Source organism: Eublepharis macularius, chromosome 8 (genome assembly GCF_028583425.1).
Source record: "Eublepharis macularius isolate TG4126 chromosome 8, MPM_Emac_v1.0, whole genome shotgun sequence".
NCBI lineage: Eukaryota > Metazoa > Chordata > Lepidosauria > Squamata > Eublepharidae > Eublepharis > Eublepharis macularius.
In genome coordinates this window covers 100593732-100617609 of record NC_072797.1, presented here as the reverse complement: position 1 = coordinate 100617609, position 23878 = coordinate 100593732, and the positions used below count along the sequence as shown (strand labels likewise).

Here is a 23878-nt window from a genome sequence, read left to right as displayed (position 1 = left end):
GCACTCCCTGTCATGCGGGGCAGGCGAGTGGCGCAGGCGACCTCCCAGCCCTCCATGCCATTCGCCTGCCCAGCTGAAGGGGCAGCCAGCTTGCTGCGTGCTCCCTGTCCTGCAGGGCAAGCAAGTGGCACGGAAGGCTGGAAGGCCGCCTGTGCCATTCGCCTGCCCCGCAGGACAGGGAGTGCGCGGCAAGCTGGCTGCCCCCTCAGCGGGGCAGGTGAGTGGTGCGGGCATCCTCCCGCGCCACTTGGGTTGTCCCTGGTGCTGGGAACCCTAGATCCGGCCCTGTCCAGGTAGCTGGATCAGCGGAGTCAAGGTAGGGGGCATCTTTCAGGCTAAACTAAGTTGGTTGAAAGCATTTTTGCAGCTGCCTTAACTTGCATCTCCAGCAGTAATGTTGGATCCAGTATAACCTCCAAGCTGTTGACTAAGGCAGTGAGAGCTGAACCCGATCTAAAGAAGGAAGCACAGTGGCCTTCAAAATCTCCACCTTTCCAATCAGCATTGTATCTGTCTTGTCAGGATTTAGTTTCAATTTGTTCAGTCTGTTCAATTTCAATTTCAGTTTCAATTGTTCAAATTTAACTACAGCAGACAGGTAATGATTCAGACCTTTACCACATTACCAGGAGATTTGGGTAAGGATATATAGAGATGGGTATTGTTAGCATATTGATGACAGCCAACCCCTCAGGTTCAATCCCTGGCATCTCCAGTTGAAAAGATGATGATGATATTCATTTATATCCTGCTTTTTTCACTGAGACTCAAAGCTGATTACAAAAAATTAAAAACAATTCAGTCAAGCAGCCAGGACCTCCAGTAGACAGTACGGTAGAACTAGGCTTAGAGAGCTAGAAAACTGAGCAAACAAAAAAACTCTTGTAAGCAACAACAATTGTCTAAATTATAACATACTATAATGAAGAAAACGGGTTACAAAGACAGAAGGTGAAAGACCTCAACCTAGAGAACTGCTGCCAGTCAGAGTAGACAATACTGACCTTGATGGACCAATTGTCAGATATAGTATAAAACATCTTCATGTGTTCAGCCTGATTCTATGCATGTTATACTCAGAAGTCCTACAATGTTCAGTGGTATAAGTATGAATAGGATTTCACTCCTTGTAAATTTATCTCATCCTGACCAGTGTAGCCCAGGCAAGCCTGATCTCATCAGATCTCAGAAGCTAAGCAGGGTCAGCCTTGATTAATAATTGGATGGGAGACCTCCAAAGACAACCAGGGTCACTGTGCAGAACAATGGTAAACCACCTCTGTTAGTTTCCTGTCTTGAAAACGCCAGCAGGTGTCACCATAAGTCAACTATATCTTGATGGTACTTTCCACCACCAAATTTACTAGTGTTAAAGAGAATTTGGTACTGAACTCTTTGCAAAGTAATAAATGCTGGGCATTTAATATCCACCCCAGCTGAAATATTTTTGTAACAAACAGGTAGGGCTTTAGTAGTATCTCACTCACCATAAAATTTGATTACAAAACCCAAAAATAATTTACTACCCTCATATACTGAAGAACCTGTAGAGCTAATAAAGCATAAAACTTGTTTTTAAATTTGCTTATAAAACACTGCAAAGAATAGATGAGTCAGTGGTGTGTTGTAGCTCGTATTGATTAATCTGTAGAAAACACAGAAGTTTCTCCACAGCAGTAGAAGAGATTTAATTTTCTGTCTTGCTAGATTAAGAGAGGATTCACAGTGCCACCCTAAACAATGAAGTCAGTGGGATTTGCAGGGTGTAATTGCACTTAGGAACACACTGTCACTCTCAGGTCAGTTCTGTACCAATTCACAGTAAGAGATTTCAATATGATGTGTGACCTTTTTCTCCTGAGTTTCTCTTCTGCCCATTTCTGCACCACCCTTTCCAGATCTCTCTCCCTCTGTCTCATGTTTATGCATCTTAAAATGGAGTATGTTGGTAAAACTGTTGCTTGTATAGTGGCATGGTGTACTTTTTCAGAAAAAAAACACAGCTCAACCAGTTTCCTTGAAATACCTGTGGGATGGAAATGCCATTTAGGCAACGTATACCTCTGGTAGTTTGAAACCCAGCAAAATGCATACCAGTAGCATGAATCCCTCAACTTTTGACATTGCAGGGTCCAAATCTAATCCCTATGAAGTGTATTATTTTGCTTAAGCATTTAGTTTCCTAGCTTGTTTGCTTCACTGCTTGGTAAACACAAATGCTTGCTTTATACATGCTGAGCATTGCAGTTGCTACTTGCAATCTTTCTGTCTTACCAGAAGTGAAAATACTAATTAAGTAATTGCTCATTAAAATAACTGTGTTAACTCTTAAGGCTTGCAGAAAAGCTTCCATAGGAAGAATACGGAATAAGGAACAAGAGAAATTAAATCTTGCACTAGTTTTGCTGCTAAAATAGAATTTCAAATCTTCTATGTTTGGTAGTTTTATTTAACATTTTGTTTAGGCTTGAAGACTTCTGCATCGACAGCTCAGAATGCAAACATTATTTTAGGTTATTTTTCTTATGACTTCTCGTAACTCCATTACTGATCTAACGTACATTTATCAGGGAACATCAGTGTTTTGGTAAAGCCTTCCCTAATAAGCAGCAAGTATTGTCTTGTTCTTGGGAAAGGCTCCAGAGCTGCTTAGCATATCTGCACCCGCAGATTTGTCATTTGAAAGCCCATCATGTAAATGTGGTTCAACATTTAATGGAAATTGTAGTTGTCTGTGCAATTGTTGCATCCTAGTCTTCTGAGAGTAGTCATTACTTTTGTCTTCTTGATGTTCAGCTGTAATCCTGCTTTGGTGCTTTCTCCTTCAACCTTCATCAGTAGTTGTTTCAAGTCTTCATTATTTTATGCCGCTAATGTAGTGTTACCTACATATCTCAAATTATTACTGTTCCTTCCACCAATTTTCACTCCACCTTCTTCTAAATCTAATTCACCTTTCCTTATCATATGCTCCGCGTAGAGGTTGAACAGGTAAGGAGATAATATGCATCCTTGTGTGACATATTTGCCAACTGGAAACCATTCTGTTTCCCCTTATTCTGTCCTAAGAGTAGCCTCTTTCCAGACAGGTAGCGTATGAAAACAATCAGATGTTGTAGCACCCCCATTTCTTTCAACACCATCCATAGCTTTTCATGATCCACACAGTCAGAAGTTAGTTGAAATCTATAAAGCACAGGCTGATTTTCTTCTGAAATTCCCTGGTATGTTCCATTAGCCATCATAAATTTACAATGTAATCTCTAGTGCCTCTTTGTTTTCTGAATCCAGCTTGAACATCTGGCATTTCTTGTTCCATATATGGTAAGAGTCTTTACTGTAGAATTTTGAGCATCACTTTGCTTACATGGAAATTAACGTGATGGCCCAATAGTTACTGCACTTTTTGGCACCCACTTTTTTGGATTTGGAATGTAGATGGTTTGCAGTCTGGGAGCCTTTGTTTTGTTTTTCTTGTTTGTTTGCAGATCCTTGTTAAGAGTTTGATGGACTCAGTTTCTGAAGCTTGAAATAGCTCTGTTGGTATCGCATCTACTCCAGGTGCTTTGTTTCTCCCAATTGCTTTGGGGGCAGCTTTCACGTCACTTTCTAAGATTTCTGGTTCTTTGTCAAATTATTCTTCTTTGAAGGTATCTGTCATCCATCCATCTCTTTTGTATAGTTCTTCAGTGTATTGTCTCTTTTATTTTGTACTAATCAGATACTGTATTTCCGTCCTGATCTTTCAGAATCCCAAGCTGTGGATTTCCCTTTGATTTCCTGAATCTTCTGGAACAGATCTCTTGTTATTCTTCTTTTTTTTTGTTCTTTTCTATTTGTTTGTAGTGGTTATTATAATATATTTCTTTGACTCTGTGCAGGTCGTTGAAAAACTGCACTTAGAATTCTGACTCTATTTCTGTCACCTTTTTGCTTCTCGTCTGTCTTTAGCAATGTTAAGAGATTCCTTTGTCATCCATTTAGGTGCAAAGAGATTTATAAAATAATGAGCCAATTGAGAAATGCAGCGTATACCAAAATGAAGGTGAGTTGTCCTACCAAACATAACTGCAGGAACTCTACCTTTGCAAGTGCAATGCTGTGTAAGGGCTCAGCCACCCAAACTACCAGAAATTATGGCAAGAACATGGTTTTGGATTATAGTACTACTCTAACTATCCCACGCAGCTACTTCAAACCTTTGTGTCACATTTATTTGATCCAAGAAATGTCAAAATCAGATTGATACTTCTGAAGTTATGACAGTCTGTAGGAGACACTCTTACACATCATAAATCCAAATACAAAGACAAAAAGCATGTACTATAAATAGCATGTTGATAATTATTTTCCAGATCCATATCATCTAAGCTGTAATGTTAATAGTTATATTAATAAGAGCAAGAGCTGGGTCCAATAGCATCTTAAACACCAACTAGATTTCCTAGGTATGAGCTTTCAAAAGTCAAATCTCTTATACTTTGGAAATCTAGTTGGTTTTTAAGGTGTTATTGGACCTGGATTTTGTTCTTTGATTGCAGACCAACATGGCTACCCACCTGATGTTATATTAACAATTTATGATCATTTGCCAAATTGATATTATGGTGTTTCATTACAATTCACAATCATTAAAGCCAGTTATCCATTGTATAGCAGGAGTAAGGAGCTGTTGGTATGGACAAAAGCAGAGATTGTCATCTTGGAGGACTTTATATGGGTTTGTACTTTTGGTTACCACAACGACATTGTCCAGCACTTTAAAAATGCTGATTTGGATGACTTATGGACACAGTTGGATAGGTGTTCATTTTATGGCACACATGCTATGATGGAAGGCAAGACACATTACTATGCTGTTTGTGCACATATGTGCACATTATACATGAAGTATAATGACACATATTCTGATCTGTGGAGTCAAGGCTGACAATATCATGAGTCCTACTTGAAAGCAGATGCTTCTGGTGTAGAGGTCAAGTCAATGGGGATATCCTTTGCAATGTTGATAACCTGGTATAGGTGTTAGATGAAAAGTTCAAAGGTATTACAGTTTCATTGCCTAATATAATGACAACCCAGATTTTGAGATCTAGACAACTTATGTCAGAATGGTGGAGTTCTTGGCAGACTTCATAAATGCTGCAAAGGATAATAACTGGACATCACAACTGGAAGGATTTGCTGCCTTGCTCACTATCATGGCTCACAATCTACTATCAGAGTTTTGATAGTTGAGCTTTTAAAGCAATGCACCTGGCAAATATAGAGTTCCACTGTAATTATATGTTTGGTAGCATACCTCCTCACCTTGTTGATATATAGTATATCCCAATTCATTAATTACTTTCAGACCTGGGACAAATCCCTCTAAAGTAGCTGGATCCATGCTACACAGTGATATGATTCTGAAGGTAATTTTTGAGGGGGGCATCCATCCTCATCTTCTTTGTCACCCTGTGTACGTTTTAAAACACTCATGCCAGAATAAGTAAAAAAATAGTTAGCCTACTATACTGTGCAGCATAGCTAGGTTACTCTGCAGCCACCTTTATTTTTATATGTGCTTTCACCCTCCCCCTTTCTGCCTGAGACAATAAATTACTGGATAATATCTGATCACAGTCCTTTATGGTGTTAGGCAGAGGCAGCAGCAGATACTGTCTCACAAAGGGAAACTGGAAATTGCATGATCTAATGGAAAGTAAATTGTTTGTCTAGAGTGAAAGTTTAATGAAGTGCTGGCCACTCCTGCCTCCACACTTAGTCAGACTGATATTCCATGAGTCATTGCTGCAGGAACTTCCATTATCAAAACAGAAATCAAGGCGTACAGAACAAAACCAAATGAATATTAATTGAAAGACGAAGCAGGAAATGTTTTCTTGTTCTTTTTCCTAGCTTCACATTTAACTTTGTCAGTCAGTAGTACATCCCAGTTATAATAATGTTGAGAGAAACATTTTTTAGTGTTATCAAAAAGAGTCCAGTAGCACCTTTAAGACTAACCAATTTTATTGTAGCATAAGCTTTCGAGAATCAAGTTCTCTTCGTCAGATGCCTGATACAGAGACTGGTCAAATATAGAAGAGGGGGGAGTCTTTGTACACTCGGATGGTTCCTGTTTGTTTTAAATTCCAAAATTACAAAAAAGTTACAGTAAAATCCCATGTGCTCACTAATAGGTGGCTATTAGTATGCTGCAGATGGAGGCACTGTTTTTTAAGAATTTCATTTTTCAGCACGATAAAATGAAATGTCATTGTTGGGAAAATAACATTTTCTTGCTATTTATAGGCTTGCTGATGGGTGAATCATTGGAAGTTAAAATCATTGTAAGTTAAATACAATTCTTATAGTGCAATTCTAAGAAGAGTTACTGCAGTCTAAGCCCATTGAAGTCAATGAGCTTAGATTGGAGTAACTCTGCTTATTGCACTGTCTTTCTCATTTGTGAATCCAATTTAAGACCTAAAAATTGTTTCCTTGTTAAAGAACCACTTGTTTCCATATGGAAAATAATTTCTATTGTGGGTTGGATCCAGAGGTGCCATTTGGTTGATTTATACCTTACTTTGGAGTATTATGTGAAAAAGTAAAATTGAATCTAAAGATGATGTTATGTTTGCACAAGTGAAAGTACGGGGCTGCATAGCACAGCTCCATGTGAGTTCTTGCACAAGTATTTGCACAAGAATTGTAGTAGCTGTTTTCATTATGTTACTTTGGAGCCAACCCAATATATATTTATTTAGTTAGTTCTGCCAGCCTTGTAATAACTAGATGTGATGTAGAGTGCTATGAACCTCAGACTTGCTGTTTTTTTTTTCTGTGTCTACCTTCCTTGGCTATATTTTCATAGAATCATAGAGTTGGAAGGGGCCATACAGACCATCTAGTCCAACTCCCTGCCCAGTGCAGGATCAGCCTAAAGCATCTCTGACAAGTATTCATCCAGACTCTTCTTGAAAACTGCCAGTGAGGGGGAGCTCACCACCTCCCTAGGCAGCTGATTCCACTTTTGAACTACACTAGTTTTGGACTAGATCACAGCCTGTCCAGAGTTTGTCCAGAGTTTGGTCTGAAATGAAACAGGCTTCCAGTTAATAGTGGTATTGCTCGTAGACTTGTAGACTATATTGTGTAATAGTAATGCCATTTTCATGCCTTAGGTCTGGGGGCACTTTCAGCTGTAAACTTGCTTCCTACTACCACTCCATATTATGCCTCTTATTGAAGGAAGGAAGGAAGTTGGCAGGAGGGTTTATGTCTCAAAGGCTGTAACAGGAACTTCCTGAATACTGCTAAGTATGTGTGGTATGTCATGGGAAGGTACTGCCCGGGGGACTCAATCTCTTTAATCATTTTAGTTTTTAAAAAAAAGATAGTTGAGGAGCAGAATACCATTTCTTTTTCTTTGTGTACTCTATACTGTCACGCTGTTAGGATCTACCTTCAGAACATTTTAGAGCTACAAACCTTGCTTTAACATCTTCTGCTTATTCTCTCACATTAGAATGCATTTAATTAGGCATCATATTAGAGGTGTTAATCTATGATTTAACTGTATTTTTATAAGGTGTTGGTTTCTAGTTTCCCACAGGCTGGGTATGTATGTAATCCATTAAATATCCACTTGAAAATCATTGTTACAAACTTAAAAGATACTAGACACAGTTTTTCCACAGTGCATCATAGAAAACACTGACCATCATTTACCTTAGTGTTTGTTGCATTCCATGGTAAAGAGGGAAGAGAATATTAAATATTGTAGAAAATGTGAAATGCTAGGATAATTACATACAATCAAAACTGACTATTATGAGACACAGACACAAGTTTGCAGTTTCATTGAAGAAAGCTTAGAAGGCATTCACAGATAACCAGCACATCAGAGAAGTATTTCATGAATATATACTGGATTTCTGTACTGGATTTTGCCACTACATGCTCTAGAATTAGTTATGAAGCAAGAGAGACAGCTTTAGGTATCTGCAACCTAAGCGTGAACAAACAAATTGAAAATTGTAATATAACATTAGTGTCACAAAAACTGTATGGGAAAGGATACCTCAAACATTAGACTTCTTCTGAGCCAGTGATGCCAGGTGCTTAAAATTTCAAGATACCTTTGGCTGTGTACAGTTTTCCCCCCTGACCATGCTATTATTCACTACTTTTGAGGATCTCATTTTCAGCATTCACTTGATTGAGAGCCACCTATACTTTAATTGGATGCAGTATTAAAATACCTGGCATGTTTCCTTCTTCTCAGAGAACTGTCTCTTCTTTGGTTGCTTTAAAACAACAGTAAAAGCCTTTTTTTAAAAAAAAAATTGCATTTGCATTCTACAAACTACTCTTTGTTAGTTTGTGGAAGCATCTGTTATGATAATTGAATTCTTTGTGACTACCTTCTGTTGAAAGTTTAAGAGGTCTTTATAACTCATGCAAATCTTTCTTATAGGATGTTGGGTTCAGACATCATTCCACTACCACATATTTATGGAGCCAGAATTAAAGGGGTTGAGATTTTCTGCCCCTTTGATCCCCCGCCTCCTTATGAAGCTGTGGTGAGCCAGATCAGTCATGAGCAGGTACTGCCTACCGGGATCCAAACGTCTAACGTGCTGTCACAATAATAATAATAATAATAACGTGCTGGATAAGTTGTTAGTGCTCTTCAGGCAAATTTGTACTCCTAGTGTATTTTTCTTCTTACAAATAAGATCAGTATCTTCAGGAGAACTGAAAGTATTAACTTAATTCAGACTAGGCATATCTTGAGTGTGTATATCTATGCATATCTTGAGTATTGTCTCTTAGAGCCCCTAAATATGAAATTTGGAGTTAATAAGTCGTAAGTCCTCTTATATTTGCTGACCACCGGAACTTCTAAAAAATGAAGGGAATGTTTTGCTGTTCTTATCAGCACACCTTTAGAAAATGATTTAAAATTCTGCAGGGGTGAGATAGTTTCTATTTTTTTAAAAAAAGAAACAATAAAAAGAGTTTTTTACAAAAATCATAGAACTGAGGCTTTTTACCTAGTTCCAGTTAGACCGTCTGTCAGCAGGGCCTAACATGATGTGCTTGCTGCTGCCTCATGAAATGTCTTGGGCTTAGGGTGAAGTGCTTGTTTTATTTTTGTTTATTGGTGGTTTTTATTTTTGATGCTGAAAAGCTGCTCAAGCATTATGTCTGCTCATTGGAGCATTGGTTATTGTTCTAATGAATATATTTTATTCATCTGGAATTTCCCAACCATCTCTTACTGTCTTATTAATATGTGTTCAATATTGTTAATATTATATTTAGGAAGGCAGATTTCAAATTACAGAAATGGTTAGTGGCCCATCAGGACAAAATGATGTACAAGTACCCCAAGGTAAGTTTTAACAGTTTTAAAGTTTTCGAAAATAACGATTTTGAACCTGTTGGGTTAGTGTTAATAATGAACTGCAAAGGAGCCTGTTAAGTATATTTTTATACTCATCCCCATAATAGAGGTTTCTAGCAACAGAATGCTGGTTTGGTTGTGTGTTGTACTAAGGTTTAAACAACGCCACACCCATTTTTCCTTAATACATTTGTTCTGTCTCTGAGAACTGATTTCTTAGAATATTTGCTTCCAGTTTAGAAAGAGGTTCATATAATTTAGCAATCTAAACCCAGTACGATGGAGTGGTCAGAGCATCAGACTAGAACAGGGGAGATTCAAAATGAAATCCCCGCTCATCCATGAAGCGCCCTTGATGATATTGAAATAGACCATTTGTAATTGTAACAATATCGACAAACAGTATCCCCACAGCTGTCTTACAGCTTCCCCTCCCCATTCCTTGGGGCAACTGCTGTGTGGATGCTCTGTTGCCAGTGTGAGTGCCTCTGCATTTGCAGCAGCAACAAGAGCAATATGAAGTATTGTATCCATGTGGAAGCAGCCTTGTCACCTTTTTAAAAACACATTCAGACTCTGTTTTCAAGTAATTAAAGCGAAGAAATCCGTTCCTTCAAAGAGCGACCATGAAAGCAGGGACAATAATAATCCTAATTAAATTAGGTACATTTTAATCCCATTGATTTTAATGAAAGAGATTTAAGCATATTGTTAACAGACAGAAAAAAAACTAGTCTCCTAAAAGCTAGTCGTCTATCTATGAAGCATTTCTGTACATTTTACTAGATGGTGTCTGTGAATGAACAATATGGTTTTCTAAAAAATAGTGTATTGTTGCATGGAAATAATCTTAGCAAGAAATATGTTGGTGAAATGATTATTGATCTGTACTACGTATATGGACATGGCCATATGTCATAGATTGAAGCTAATTTATAGTAGCTTTCTGTCAATATAAACCAACACATTTGGAAAGTTAGGTGGCAAAGAGGGTATATTTAGAACAGCAGAACGAAGTGCAAATTTTTTGGCAGTGCTTGGCAGTATTATTGGTTTTCTGTAGAGTCACTGGATGATGCTAAATCTGGCAGAGTCTATGAGTCTCTCTGCACCAGACATCTTACATGGGGACACTCAAGTCAAAGATCTTACACTTGTTCTCCTGTTGTGGATACACATGCACTGCTAGGAAGGCAGAGTACACTTGAACATAAGACCATATAGAAAGTAAGTCACTTGAGCGTCCCTGTGTAAGATGTTTTGTGTAGAGAGACTCTATAAAACCTAGCTTTCTCAAGAGAGGAAAATGCACCATGTTCCCTATGACAGCCAAGTTCTTTTTTTGACTCCTACATCAGACTTTTTTACTCTCCGGTAGAAATGTTTTTTCTCTTACTGATTATCCTTTGCAGGCAATGCTGCAGATTTTAACAGCTGTTCTTTATTAGTTCAAACTGTTACATATCTGAGTAAATAATAGTATAGCTGAAACACCGGAAAATATAATTAATGTTAATGTCAAAAGGATGTGGGACAAGATTATGATAAATATTTGCTAAATACAACTTGTTTCCAAAAGCCCAGTTTAGAGTTGCCTTTGAGGGTATTGAGAAGACTGAACTTTGATTTTTATGCCCACCATGTTTTCTACTTCATTTTTGGCAGAACAATTGCCTTTTGATTACCCCCTTCCAATTGTCTTTCTGGCTGACCCTTTGTTTGTGGCTCCCACTGCTGATTTTTGCTCTTTTTACCTTGCCACATATTGGTAGGGTTGCCAGTCCCCCTCTGGGGGCAGGGGATCCCCTGCTCCTACCCTCTACCCCTGCCCCTGCTTACCTGGCCGGTGAGGGGATGTGATGATGTCACTGATGGAAAGTGATGTCATTGCGTGAGTCATGCCATCCTTGGGAGTGCTCCCATGCTCCCCGGGGGGCCCAATTCAGCCCCCTGTGGAGCATGGGAGCGTTCCCAGGGATGGCATGTGACTTGCACGATGGCATTACTTCCCATCAGTGACATCATATGGGCTGGCATCAAAAAAGTATGTGCCAGGCTGCCAACCTCCCGCCGGGGCGGGGAGCAATCAAGGGACCTGGCAACCCTACATACTGGAGGTAGAGCAAAAACAAAAGTAGCAGTAATTTTACTGTCACAAAATTTAGATCTGGCTAGACCTAGTATGGAGCTTGGATTAGTAGAATTTCCAGACATGGGGCTTTTCGGCATGCTCAACTTATTCTTGATTTTCATAGCAGTTGGTCCACAAGCATTGGAATCGGTTTGGGCACAGTTCTTCTGCACATCTTCCCTCATTCTGCATTTTCCCAGTTATGGAGTTGGTTTATTTTTTTCCTCACATGGCTTAAATAATGAGGATTTTCAAGCAAGGAAGCTGCCATGGTCAGTCGCATCACAGCTCACACATACTTTTTCCTTTTGTGCTCATGATTAAAAAATGAACACACAGCCTGTCTTTGCTTGGGAATGCCTATAAGGGAACCATCTCTACCACCCATCCCTAAGTCTCCTCTTCTGCTAATGTAAATATATTTACATTATATATAGTCCGCCTTTCTAAGACTCAAGGTGTAAGTCAATACATCAATAGCAGGGACATTCAATATATACAATGCAATAGGGTATGCAAGTGCAAATTTGCAGAGGCTTCAAAACAAGCAGAGATCCAATACAGAACTGAAACTGTGCTGAAAACAGACACAAGGAATTCTAAATTTGACAAACAATGTAGAAACTACTCAGTAGGCTCATACTTAGCAGCAACGGACAGTCTATCCCTTTACCAATGCATCTTTTTGAAACTACTTCCTTATAGTACAGCCCTCCTATTTGAGTAAAATAGGTTTTGTATAGTTTGTGGAAAGATAGGAGAGTTGGTACTTTCCTGACCTCTTCAGACAAGTCATTCCATAAGTTATGAGTCACAATAGAGAACGCGTGGTGTTTGGGCAGCTGCTGATTTGCCCATATACTGGGTGGCGCTGCAGAAGGCCTTGCAAAGATGAGCAAAGCTGTCGTGAGAGGAGAGAAGGGAGAGAAGTAGTCCCGTTGATGTGATAGCCGTAACTTTGAATTGAGCCCAGTAACTGATGGGTACCCCAAGGAGTGACTGCAGAATGGGAGTAATATTCATATGCCACCTAGCTCCTGATAATAGCCAAGCTGCAGCATTCTGCACCAACTGGAGTCTCCAAGTTGACTCCGAGGGGAGACCTATGTAGAGCGCATTACAGTTGAGCAGTCTTGTCAGTGGGTTAAAGGAGCTTCACGTTCCAAACTCCCACTGCAGTCTCAACAGAGAAAGTGTTTGGGATTCTAAAATGCCCTAGAGCATTTTGGAATCCAGAGGGATCCACGAGTGTCTGTGGGCAGGAGATTGGGATATTTTGCAGGATGTTGGGCCATATTCACCCTTCCTTTTAGAAGACAATGGTCGGACCATGAGTCAGGCCTAATACCCAATCCAAAAAAAATACCATTCCTCAAAGGCGCAATGCAAAAAATTAAGTCCAAGGTGAACCTTCTGAGCAAGCGTACATCTGTGGAGCTACTCTGTGCAAGTCCTCACTGTGTCATGTGTTTAAAAATATACATTATTTAACCTTTGGTTTCTTGGCAGATGTGACTCAGTAAATGCATTTTTAGAAATGTTTCTTGAGTGCTGATATTTTTGACATTGAATAGTTTTACTTTTATAACAAATATATGAATTATTAAAACTGAATAATTTTATTTTTAGTGCATTTTGAAGGGGAAGATTTTTTTAAAAAGTTTAGAAAACTGTATTTGGCTTAAAAAGAAGTGAAAATTTGACTGATTTAATAAAGTACCTCATGAAGATATTTTGTCATATGGATTATATACAAGTTTGTTTTTTATTTATCTGTCTCTTTCGGATTTTTAAATAGATGAAGATGTTCTCCGTTCTAGGGAGACCAACATACATCCAAATCTGAGTTCAGCATCTGCAGAAACCTGTAAGAGACCCCTCAAGCTTCTTCGAAAACGATCCAACAGCGATCCTGTGCTGCGTGGCTTGCCAGCCAGAGGTGACTGTGTTTTTCAGAAAGCTTGATAGGATTCTTTTGATAGGATTTTTTTTGCTTTCTCAGATCATTTACTGTGTTACTCTCTTTGGCTGTTACTTGTGTATTTTAGTGGTTTCCAGCAAGGCTGCTGATGTCAAAAGGCAAAATTCCAAAAGAACTGGCAAGGGAGAAGCCTCACTGCTAGGGTAGAAACCCACCACCAGCCCCTCTTAACTAAATCTTCAGCTGTGGAACCAAGAGGCAAGTTCCCAGCCTTACCAGGTTTTAAACAGGAAGTCAGCCCTGCAAGGTAGGCAGGTTGAGTCTAACAAGGTAGCATGTGGCAAAATGGCCAGAGAAGTGGATTTTAATAGAAGCCACAACTCTCAAAAACTCCACACCAAATTAAGAACAGGAATTTATTAAAGAAAACTGCAAAAGCAAACAAAAAATAACATAGAAGTATGCGGAGAAGTACAAACCAACAATAGACTCTTTAAGCTAGGCTGTATTGACTAGAATTCCCTGAACTTGTTCCAGATGTTACTTTCAGCAAGTTTCAGAGTCCAAAAGGGAGCTTAAGCTCTTAAGTCCAGAGACACAGGAATCCACTAATGCTGCAGCATTCAGGAACAGGAGCAAAACCAGGAACAGGTCCCCTTCTCTTCCCTGACTCTCCTGATCCTCTGATCCTTCCTGATCCTCTGATCCTTCCTGATCTAAGAGTCTGAAGAAACAACTCTTTTTTTCAAGACCAGCTGCCTGCAGACTCTTAGCCAAGCAGAAGAGCCAAAAAACCCTCTGACGACATACATGGCTGTGGCCTGTCCTCACAGGTAAAGGGGCGGGGTGGGGGGGAGAACTCCTCACCCCACCCCCACAAGGCTACGTGGTAGCAAGCTAGGAGGCAGGTACCACTCTCTGAAGCTTTGTCCTTCAGAGCCGTTTCAGGTTTTCACCTGTGGCTCAAGTCATCTTATCTGGCTGGTATAGATAGTGCCAACCAGCCCCAATCTCCTAAAAGGAAAAAAAAAGTCTCAAAAGCCTAACCCAAGATGTTTTATCTCAAAAATAAATTAATTGGATAAGTGAATTTCACTACATCTCCCCCTTTTGAAGATCTCAGAAGTTAAGCAGGGTCAGCCTTCGTTATAATTGGATGGGAGACCTCCAGTGAAGATCAGGGTTGCAGAGGCAAAAAATGGCAAATCACCTCTGTTAGTCTCTTGCCATGAAACCCCCCCACCGGGGGTCGCCAAGTCAGCTATGACTTGAGGGCACTCTCTACCACCATCCCCTTTTGAAAAGATAAAATGGGGGGCTTTTCCAAATTTTATGTTATCTTAAAAAAGCAGTGCACAGCATAAAACAAAAATAAAATGGGTACCCAGCACTGCAATACACACAAAAATATACACATACTCTAACATCTACAGATACATAAGGGAATAGAACAGAGTAAGAACGGCATTACAAAAAGAAACCCCTGCAAAGCAATACATCAGTTCAACATATAGCAGATGACTCAGCAATTTACTCAATATTAGCATTAGCAACCTCTAGCTCTAAGCAAAGGAGAGGCAGGAGGTGGAGGATCTCTAGGAAGGCTAAGATTTTCAAAGGAGCTAGAAATATCTCCAAGCCCTTCCAACACAGCACAAGGTCAAAAGTCTTGATCAAAAGAGAATTCAGGTACAAAAATTGTCTCTCTAAGGGCTTCTTGCTGGCTCACAACATAACAGGCTTTGGACTTGGCAGGCATTCTAAGAGAGTTATCTTCAAGTAGACTATCAGTGTTTTTGATTTCACTCTCTTTCTGCTGGGTCTCCAGTATGCTGCTGGGCTTAAAAGGAGGGAATTTAACACTTTCAGTACTGGTACAATAGTTAGTAACAGCTCTAGGCCAGGGCATAGCTTGTACCGCAGGTCATTACCGATAATCACTGGAGTTGAACCCCTGTGATGTACCAAAACAAACAAGTCCCCACCAAAGCCTTTATAGATGTGTGCAAGGTCAATCTCTGAGATCACAAGAATAAACAGTGACCCATATTTTTTTACCTCGTTCAGGGAGAAGCAAACTTCTTGCCACAGACAAAATGTCACAAGCAGTGTCTCTGAACCCAGCAGTAAGCACTTCATTCACACAGATTTCATTCTGGAATTCCCTATTAGCCCATTCAAGTTGCCTTGGACCTATGTAAGAGTCTCTTACGAGAATGGATACACTTTTCACAATCAGAGGTGGGGCATCCTGTCCCAAAACATCCTGCTGTGCCTCTTCTAACCCCGAAGAGATGGCCAAGAGCTTCCCTGCAGAAATACTTGTCCTTTCTTCCTCTTCCTCAATCTCCCAGTTTTCAGATGGTTGAAGTAGAGTGTTGGTAACACACTTCACCATACTCACATTAGGAGTAACAGAAACTCTCGTCAGCAACTTCTCTGGGCGTCTTCCTCTGCAGAATGGGACATTCAGCTTAAGCAGAGATCAGATTTTGATGCCTTTTTAAGTCTGCTTTCAGCAGAAGCAACAAGAACAGAAAACTCAGCTGTCTCCTTAACAGCTGAAGTAGTAAATCTGGAGCTGTTCCTAACTGAAGCACCTCTTGTCCAAGTTTTGGAGCAATTCAACTGCATCCCAATTTTGTAGCATGATCCAAAGTATGGGCAGACTCGATCTTTAATCAAGGAGGAAAGCTCTTCAGGCAAGACTTTGTAAAATAGTACAAACAAAATTAACCCTTTCAGTTCTGAAAAAGTACATACATTCTCCCCATTAAGCCAGTGGCCAAAGTTTTGAACAAGGTGAGCCTTTAGGACATGCAGTTCCTTCAGATTCATGCTCTTATCCATATAGACATTTTTTCTGTAGTCCTCAGCAAATAGTCCAAATCTGTCTTTGACCATGGCCTTTTATTTGTCATAATTATTTGCATCTTCAGGGGCCAATAAGCTGCACAGATTGACTAACTCGCCACAAATCTGAGTTCTCATTATGCTTAGCCAAAATTTTCTGAGTATCATTTGATCTTTGCATTCAAATAATGAAAAGAACCCCATGAATTCTTGATTTTTATCCCATCTTGGGAAGAGCTCATGATTAACTGCCTAGGAGGCACAAACGGTGTACTTGCCAGCCTGGTTGATAAACCTCTCCATCCCAGTTCTCATAAGCATGACTATGATGAGGTCAAGGTAAACTTCCATAAGCACCAGAATATCTGATCTTCTGAGGCAAAGGTGCTCTTCCAGCAGGGCATCCAGGGTGCTCAAGGCAAGTTGGAGATAACTTTCTCCCAACAGCAGGCCATCCAAAACACACAGCAGAGATGGCCTTATCACAGCACAGCTGCAGTGTCTCTTTGCCCCTTTCTGCTTGAAAAGATATGCAAGCTACTCTAAGAGCTGCTTGATCTATCTGTTTTTCCAAGTCCTGAATTTCAGGGCAAACCGTGGCCTGAGCTCTTACATCTTCATACTGCAATAAATCATAGTCCCACCCCTCCACTTTACTAATATCCTCCCAAGCAAGTGAATTGGGTGGTAAAACTCAATATGTGTAAAATTAGTACATCCAAAAGCTTGCCTCAGAGAGAGAAATTTCTCCTCCTCTGGGTCTTGGAATGAGCTCTACAAAATTCCATCCTAGATTACTAACAAAAATAAAAAAATTCTTCCACATATTTCTATCAAAGAGCACAACCAGCTCAAACAGAGCAGAGCATCAAGTGTTAGAGCTTCAATTCTTATCCCTCACTGCCAACATGTAGTGGTTTCCAGCAATCCAGCCTGTGTCCCTAGGGGGGCTGCTGGTCACCTGCTAATCCAAACCAACTGGGGCCCCTCCAGAAATCGAATACTAAACCCACAGAAAACTCGGGCAGAATACTACAATACTCTACTACTATTATACATTTTTAAGAATTTTTTATGAATTTTATCAAAGTGCAATGTGCTAATGGTGTGCAATCTCAAATATTTACAAAAATAGTTACAAAAATAGTAAGTCACTTTAAATTCCAATACATCAATAAACCAGCAAGGTCAGTAAATACAACTGGTGAAGAGTCTCATATATTCCTTCAATTCTATTCCTTCAATGAATTATTGATTGTATTTACTGACCTTGCTGGTTTATTGATGTATTGGAATTTGAGAGGCAGGAGGGGCTTTCTCCGCCTCCTCCGGCCCTTCCTGCCCCTCAAATGGCTGCTGTGGTGCCAGCGCACCACGACTATTTGAGGGGCAGGAAGGGCCGGAGGAGGCAGCTCCAGCCTTCCCCAATGCCCCGCAGGCTCAGGTGGCGGCGGCTGCCGCCAACAAGGTAGGTGGGGGTGGGGGGGATGATGATGTTTAAAGGGGGATGATAATGATGATGATGATGATGTTTAAAGGGCCTCGCCGCTGCTTGCAAGCAGTGGTGGGGCCCTTTAAACTCAGCCCCGAAGCTTTCCAAAAGCTTCAGAAAGCTTTGATTCTGGATTTCCGAATCGGGGCCAGCATGCCGTCCCCAATTCGGATATCCAGAATGTTTCCAAGTCGGCTCTGCTTCAGATATTTTTACCCGAAGTGAATACGTGAAGCGCACAGCCCTAGTAGGCACTCAGCAGGTTGAGTCCAGAAACAAACTAACAAGGTAGCGTGTGGCAAAATGGCCAAAGGACTGGATTTGGATTGAAGCCACAACTCTCAATAGTCTCTATAGGGTTACAAAAATAAGCAGTGACTCACAGTATCATTTGAACTTTGCATGCCAGTTCAAATAGTGAAAAAATCCCCATGACTTCTGGATTATTAGCTCATTTTGGGAATCCAGCTTGAAATCGGTGTGACAAACATTTTTTACTTTTCTGCTGAAAATTCTGTGTTTTGCCAGCCTTACTTGTTGTGGTCTATTATATGTTTGTTTCACAAAGTATGAAAAGGTTCCTTTGCCGGTCCCCCTGCCCCATAGGTCTGTCATGATTCCCTATGTGAAACTTTTTTGGAGGGGACTTGAGTAGCTGTTTTTCAACCAAATGATATCAGCATTCCAGCAAAGTTACTGCTGTCTGTCCCCTAAAGATCCCCAAATTTCAAGCGAGTTGCACCAAGGGATCTAATTCTATAGGCTCCTGTACAAGGTGCCCCCAGCCAAAGTACTTGCAAAGAACTGAACTAGGAGGCTTTTTTCTAGAGGGATAGAATAGCTGTTTTTCAACAAATTGACACCAAAATTACAGTAAAGTTACTGAGATCTATGCACTAAAGAACACCCAAGTTTCAAGAGAATTGGATGAAGGGTTCCAACTGTATGGGCCACTGAACAAGGTGCCCCTAGCTGGTACTTGCAGAGGGGAGCAAAGGTCTCTGTTCCCACAACGGAGAAAGCAAAGGAGAATGGCAGTTCCCTGCAGATGATTTATTGGGTGCTCTGGCACTCTTTCCTTGCAAGGATTCAGTTGGAAGGGGGATATGACATTGCCCAGGAAACCAACAGAATCAAAGAAAAACACAAGGTCATGCTACATCACTGTTAAGTACCTGAACTTGTGGGAAGAAATGGATTATTCTGCAGAGTGGGTTTCATAATTCCCAAGCATCTTTGTCACCATTCCAGCAAATCGTGGTCATGAAAATGATTTCTATGTATATATTCAGCTCAGGAATTTCTTAATGCACACCCCTAATAAGTAGTCAGTGGATTAGAACGGTGAAGTCAATGGGATTAGAAGGATGTAACTCTGTTTAGGATGGCACTGTTATTTCATAACGTATAGAGTGGTTTCACAAACCAAATAACTTGGTGGCTAAGTCTGTAATTTTAGAAGTGATATTATGCAATCTCCTATGTGATAACTTTGTAGCAGTAACCAGTGACATTTATTTACATTGAGCAGCTAGGATTATAGTGCTTCCCCTCCACTCTAACACCTCTTTTGAAAGATATAATAGCTTGCTTTCATTGTTAATGAGATATCCTTCTGTAATGCTGATTTCTTGATGAATGAGAAACGCACCATTCCCTATCAATTGCATAAAAAGAATCATGCTCCAATGTAAGTCATAAAAGTTAATCAGGTCATGTTGATCAATTAAAAACCCTGTGGAAATAAAGATTACTTAAGATATTGCCAACAAGATAGTACCAAAAACAGTTACTAATTGAGCTGGACTAATTTCTAAAAACATGGAAAACAAAAAAATGGTATTCAAACACTTATTCTGGGTGGGGAGAACAGCCTAAATAGAGAACAACATGCTAGGAATCCACAAGGACTTGTGGGGGTTACTTCCTTTCCCCTTGTATCCCTGTCCCCACACTATTTCCTCTTTCCCCTCTCCTGGTATCCCTGATATCCTCTCCCCTTTCTCTGTGTTCTTCTCTCCTTCCCACTCACCAACCAACCTACCTTTTATCTCCCTCCCACTCGTCTTTAATTTATTTATTTACTTCATTTATACCACAACTTTTTCTCCAATGCTGCTTACATCATTCTTCTTTCCTTGACTTTATCCTCACAACCACCCATGGTTACCCTTTGCAACTGGACTCCCATAACAGGAGGAAATCATCTCATTTTTAGCTTGACCTGACAAGAGCAGAGATATCAAACATCTTACTGAAATTCCTATGATTGATGGTATAGTTCTTACATTGCAGTGCTGACTCAGTAACAGCAGTGTATTTTTCTCTTTGTTTGGCCCTTTGATTTTTGAGAATCATTACTAAATTGCTTAGTTCAGAAATTATGCACATTTCACCTTGGCCAGGGCTTTTTTTCAGCTGGAACGTGGGGGAACAGAGTTCCGGAACCTCTTGAAAATGGTCACATGGCAGGTGGCCCTGCCCCCTGATCTTCAGACAGAGGGGAGTTTAGATTGCACGTGCAGTGCAATCTAAACTCCCCTCTGTCTGGAGATCAGGGGCGTGGCCACCCACCATGTGACCATTTTCTCTGAGGGCAACCCACTGAGTTCCACCACCTCTTTTCTCAGAAAAAAAGCCCTGACCTTGGCAATAACATCTTCTTTCTTGTATTTGATTTGTCTCTTCTAATGATAAGCAATTTTTACTATCCATATTTTTCTGTTAAATTACCCAAATACACTCAATAGGATTTTGTTTTGTTTTGTTTATAGGTCCTGTGCTAAGCTGTGAAGCTGCCACTCAAACAGAATTAAAGTCAGACCTGGCTACTGTTGTTTTGCGGAAGAGTCTGAGAGCAAAGGCTGTGCGCTCGAGGCCTCGATCTTTGATAGACTACAAATCTTACATAGACACTAAACTGCTTGTGGCAAAGTTCCTTGAACAGTCTTCCTGCAGCATGACCCCAGATGTACATGAACTAGTGGAAGATATAAAGTCAGTTTTAAAGTCAGATGAAGAGCACATGGAGGAAGCCATCACCAGTGCCAGCTTTCTTGAACAGGTTAGTTGTTGTCAGAGCTGGCCTGCTAAATGTTTCCTCAATTAACCTGACATATGTGGCTTACAGGATGCAAGTTCAGTTAGCAGTTGTACTTGGAACATAAACATGGCCTGTCAGCTTTGTTTGTGGAAAGGCAAAACAGCTGTTCCCTCATGATAATCTGTGGTTCTTTCATCATGGAGAAAGCTTGTGAAGTTACAAACAGACCATTTTCTGGTCAAGCTCAGAGTTCAGTATTTTCTGCACACAAAACACACAGCTAGGAGCAAAAGGTGGTGGGTATGACAAAATACTTCTTTGTACTAAGTCCAAGCCTTACTTTTCTATAATAAAGAGACATGGCAAATGGGACAAGCATCTACTAAGTACATGTAGAAGTAGTGGTAACACAGTAAAAGGTCTCCCTTAGGAAAGAACTTAAGAGGGATGGTATTCATATGAAGCTGACAAATCCATACACAGAATATGGGAGCGGGATTTGTTGTGGAAGAATCCCTTCATGGATCATGCTGTGACCTGGGAGGTGAAGTACAGATTCCTCAGATAAACCAGCCAGTTTATCTTACGCATCGACACAAAAATGTCCTGTGAAAGATAGAGCGCCTTGGCCTGGATTATTGATTTTAGGGGTAAATACTCAGCATTGTGAAAATGCATATATTTTGTAGGCTTGCTGTTGGTAGCCTAGAAAATATGAACCTGCTATTTAGTATGCCGTATTCAGTTCCTGGATGAACATATGGTTTGACTATTTTGTTTTAATGTAGTGTATGATTCCCAGTTATACTTTACAGGGTGAAACTTTAGAAAAAGTACTTTCTCCATATTAAAGAGCAGATGTGGAAAGAGGTCTCAGAAGATAATTAAAAAAAAAAAATTTCCTCTTCTTTCTTTGTAAAGGTAATGACACCTGCTTATCCATCTACATCAAGAGCACATACTTTGCCTTCCAGAAGGCACCCAGGACTCCTGCACTTGCAGAGCTGTGGAGATGTGAGTACCTTCACTGCAGCAGAATTTCCGCTGCTAGAGAGGAGAACTCCAAGGACCGAGCATGAACGGCCTCATAGTCTCATCGGAGTTGTACGGGAAACAGTGCTCTGAGCATGTATATTTGAAATGAACAGACCAGGAATATTGTTTGTGAAAATGCAAGTTGATGGGAGAGCAATGTGTGCTTTCTACTTAGTGCTGCTTTTGGAAACAGTACTTGAAACTGTGGGAGGAACTCTAGAGAAAACCACTATATTTGGCTTTGAAGCTGTTGTCTTAAAACAGCGATATGCAAGTGCAATTTGTATATTTGATGTGCATTTCTTACTGTGGGAAAGAAATAAGGTTGTATGCACAATAATCTGTGTGGAAGCAATTCATTCTACTTTTTGTATATTATACAGCAAGTGCTATACACCTCAAGCGTCTGTGGTTTCACTTTTAGTGAATATTTACAAATCTATTTTGGTCTCTTTGAGGGAATAAAGGATAGACTGAGCTTATATTTCTAACTTAATACCATGAAAATGGAGACACTCCTCCCACCCCCAACAGTGGAATGACCTTTCATTTCTCAGTGGAAACTACCCTTTAATGCACTGTGAACAGCATTGCTGCAAATGCATGGAATATGGTATAGCCTTGCAAGTACCTACATAAGAATGGAAACAGCATAACATAACATGTTCACTGTGTTCTTCAGCTGTGACACAAGCCTGTCCTGGCTCTGCAACTGAAATGATAGACATATATGACAGAGTACCAAATGCTGGCTTAGTTAAGAGTTGCTTCCATACCCACCTGTGCACCAGAAGGGGTGTTTTTTATAAATACCATTTTTAAGTATTGCATGAGAATCAACCACTTTAATAGAGAATTTTTAAAGAAAAAAATTAAGTGCAAACTGTGGTTGGAATTGGAGGGTTTCTTAGTGAGAGGCTAGCCAATCACTGTGATACATAGCTGCTTCATACCTGTTTTTTTTCAGAGCTGAAACTTGAAGATGAAAGGTAGATTTGGACTGAATGCAAGGAGAATGCTTTCAGAGCAGTCACGTTACTCTAAAAATGTTTGTCTTGTCACCCTCTGAAAAATGTAATGGCCAATATGAAAGTTTTGTGAGTTGGAACTAAATTTTAGAAAAATAACTCAAAATGGTGTTAAGAGTATCTTCCTATGTGTATGAGAGTGTAAATTCTCATAATCATTTCAAGGGAATGGTTTATTGGGATGCCTGTTTGCAAATATGAAACTGTTCCTCTAGTATTAAAAACCCTCTAAAACTGGCAGGGAAAATGGTAAATATGTGTTTTAAAAAGTTTTTTTAAAGCACTGCTTCGATTGTGGCAGTAGTTTGGTCTCATTTGTTAGTCTTTTGCTGCCTTTACTCTGTTACAAATTTGTAATTGATTACATTATTTTAGAACTACAGCGTGACTCATTATTATGAATATTTCTTCGGTTCCTGAAAATAAAGGTACTTTGTCTAAGAAAAACATTCCTCATGAGAAGCAGCGCAGTGGAAAGTTTGCCAGGGAACATGTTAAGTTACCCAGGAGACCTGTATCTTCCCTCTCCCCATTACACATATGCAAACATGCAAAAATAAAATCAATATGCCTCAGGCTTGTGTACCTCATTAGTGGCAGCTATCATTGCAATAACACTCAGTAGTCACAACCAAGGGCGTGTGATTCAGGTTTCCGATTTGGGATAAATACCCGAATCGGACCCGATTCGTAAATATTTGGGATTTCTGAATCGGGCCCAGCATGCTGACTCCAATTTGGAAATGCTGAATCATAGCTTCCTGAAGTGATTCAGGTCACTTTGGAAAGCTTCGGGGTGCTTTCAAAGTCCGCAGTTGGCTTCAGCTGCCCAGCAGGGAGCTTCTACCTCCACCGGTCAGCTGGAGCCAGCCTCGGGGTTTGAATTTAAAGCCAACTTGCTTTCTTGGTATAATTGCAAGCTATCTGTACCTTCTGACTGTGGTTGACATCCAGCAACCAATCTTTGTATCACCA

The 23878-nt window shown here is 40.1% G+C and overlaps 1 protein-coding gene across 3 annotated transcripts in view; it reads left to right on the top strand.

Moving 5' to 3' along the window:
• The window catches only part of ENTREP1 (endosomal transmembrane epsin interactor 1), a 45863-nt gene extending 22580 nt beyond the window's left edge, over positions 1 to 23283 (top strand). For all 3 annotated transcript variants that reach the window (XM_054987506.1, XM_054987504.1, XM_054987503.1), the window contains 5 exons: positions 8468 to 8597; positions 9319 to 9388; positions 13330 to 13470; positions 20572 to 20861; positions 21762 to 23283. In XM_054987506.1, the coding sequence (XP_054843481.1) occupies positions 8468 to 8597; positions 9319 to 9388; positions 13330 to 13470; positions 20572 to 20861; positions 21762 to 21965 (835 nt within the window). In that variant the 3' untranslated portion in view covers positions 21966 to 23283. The remainder of the gene's footprint in view (positions 1 to 8467; positions 8598 to 9318; positions 9389 to 13329; positions 13471 to 20571; positions 20862 to 21761) is intronic.
• The last annotated feature ends 595 nt before the right edge of the window (positions 23284 to 23878 follow it).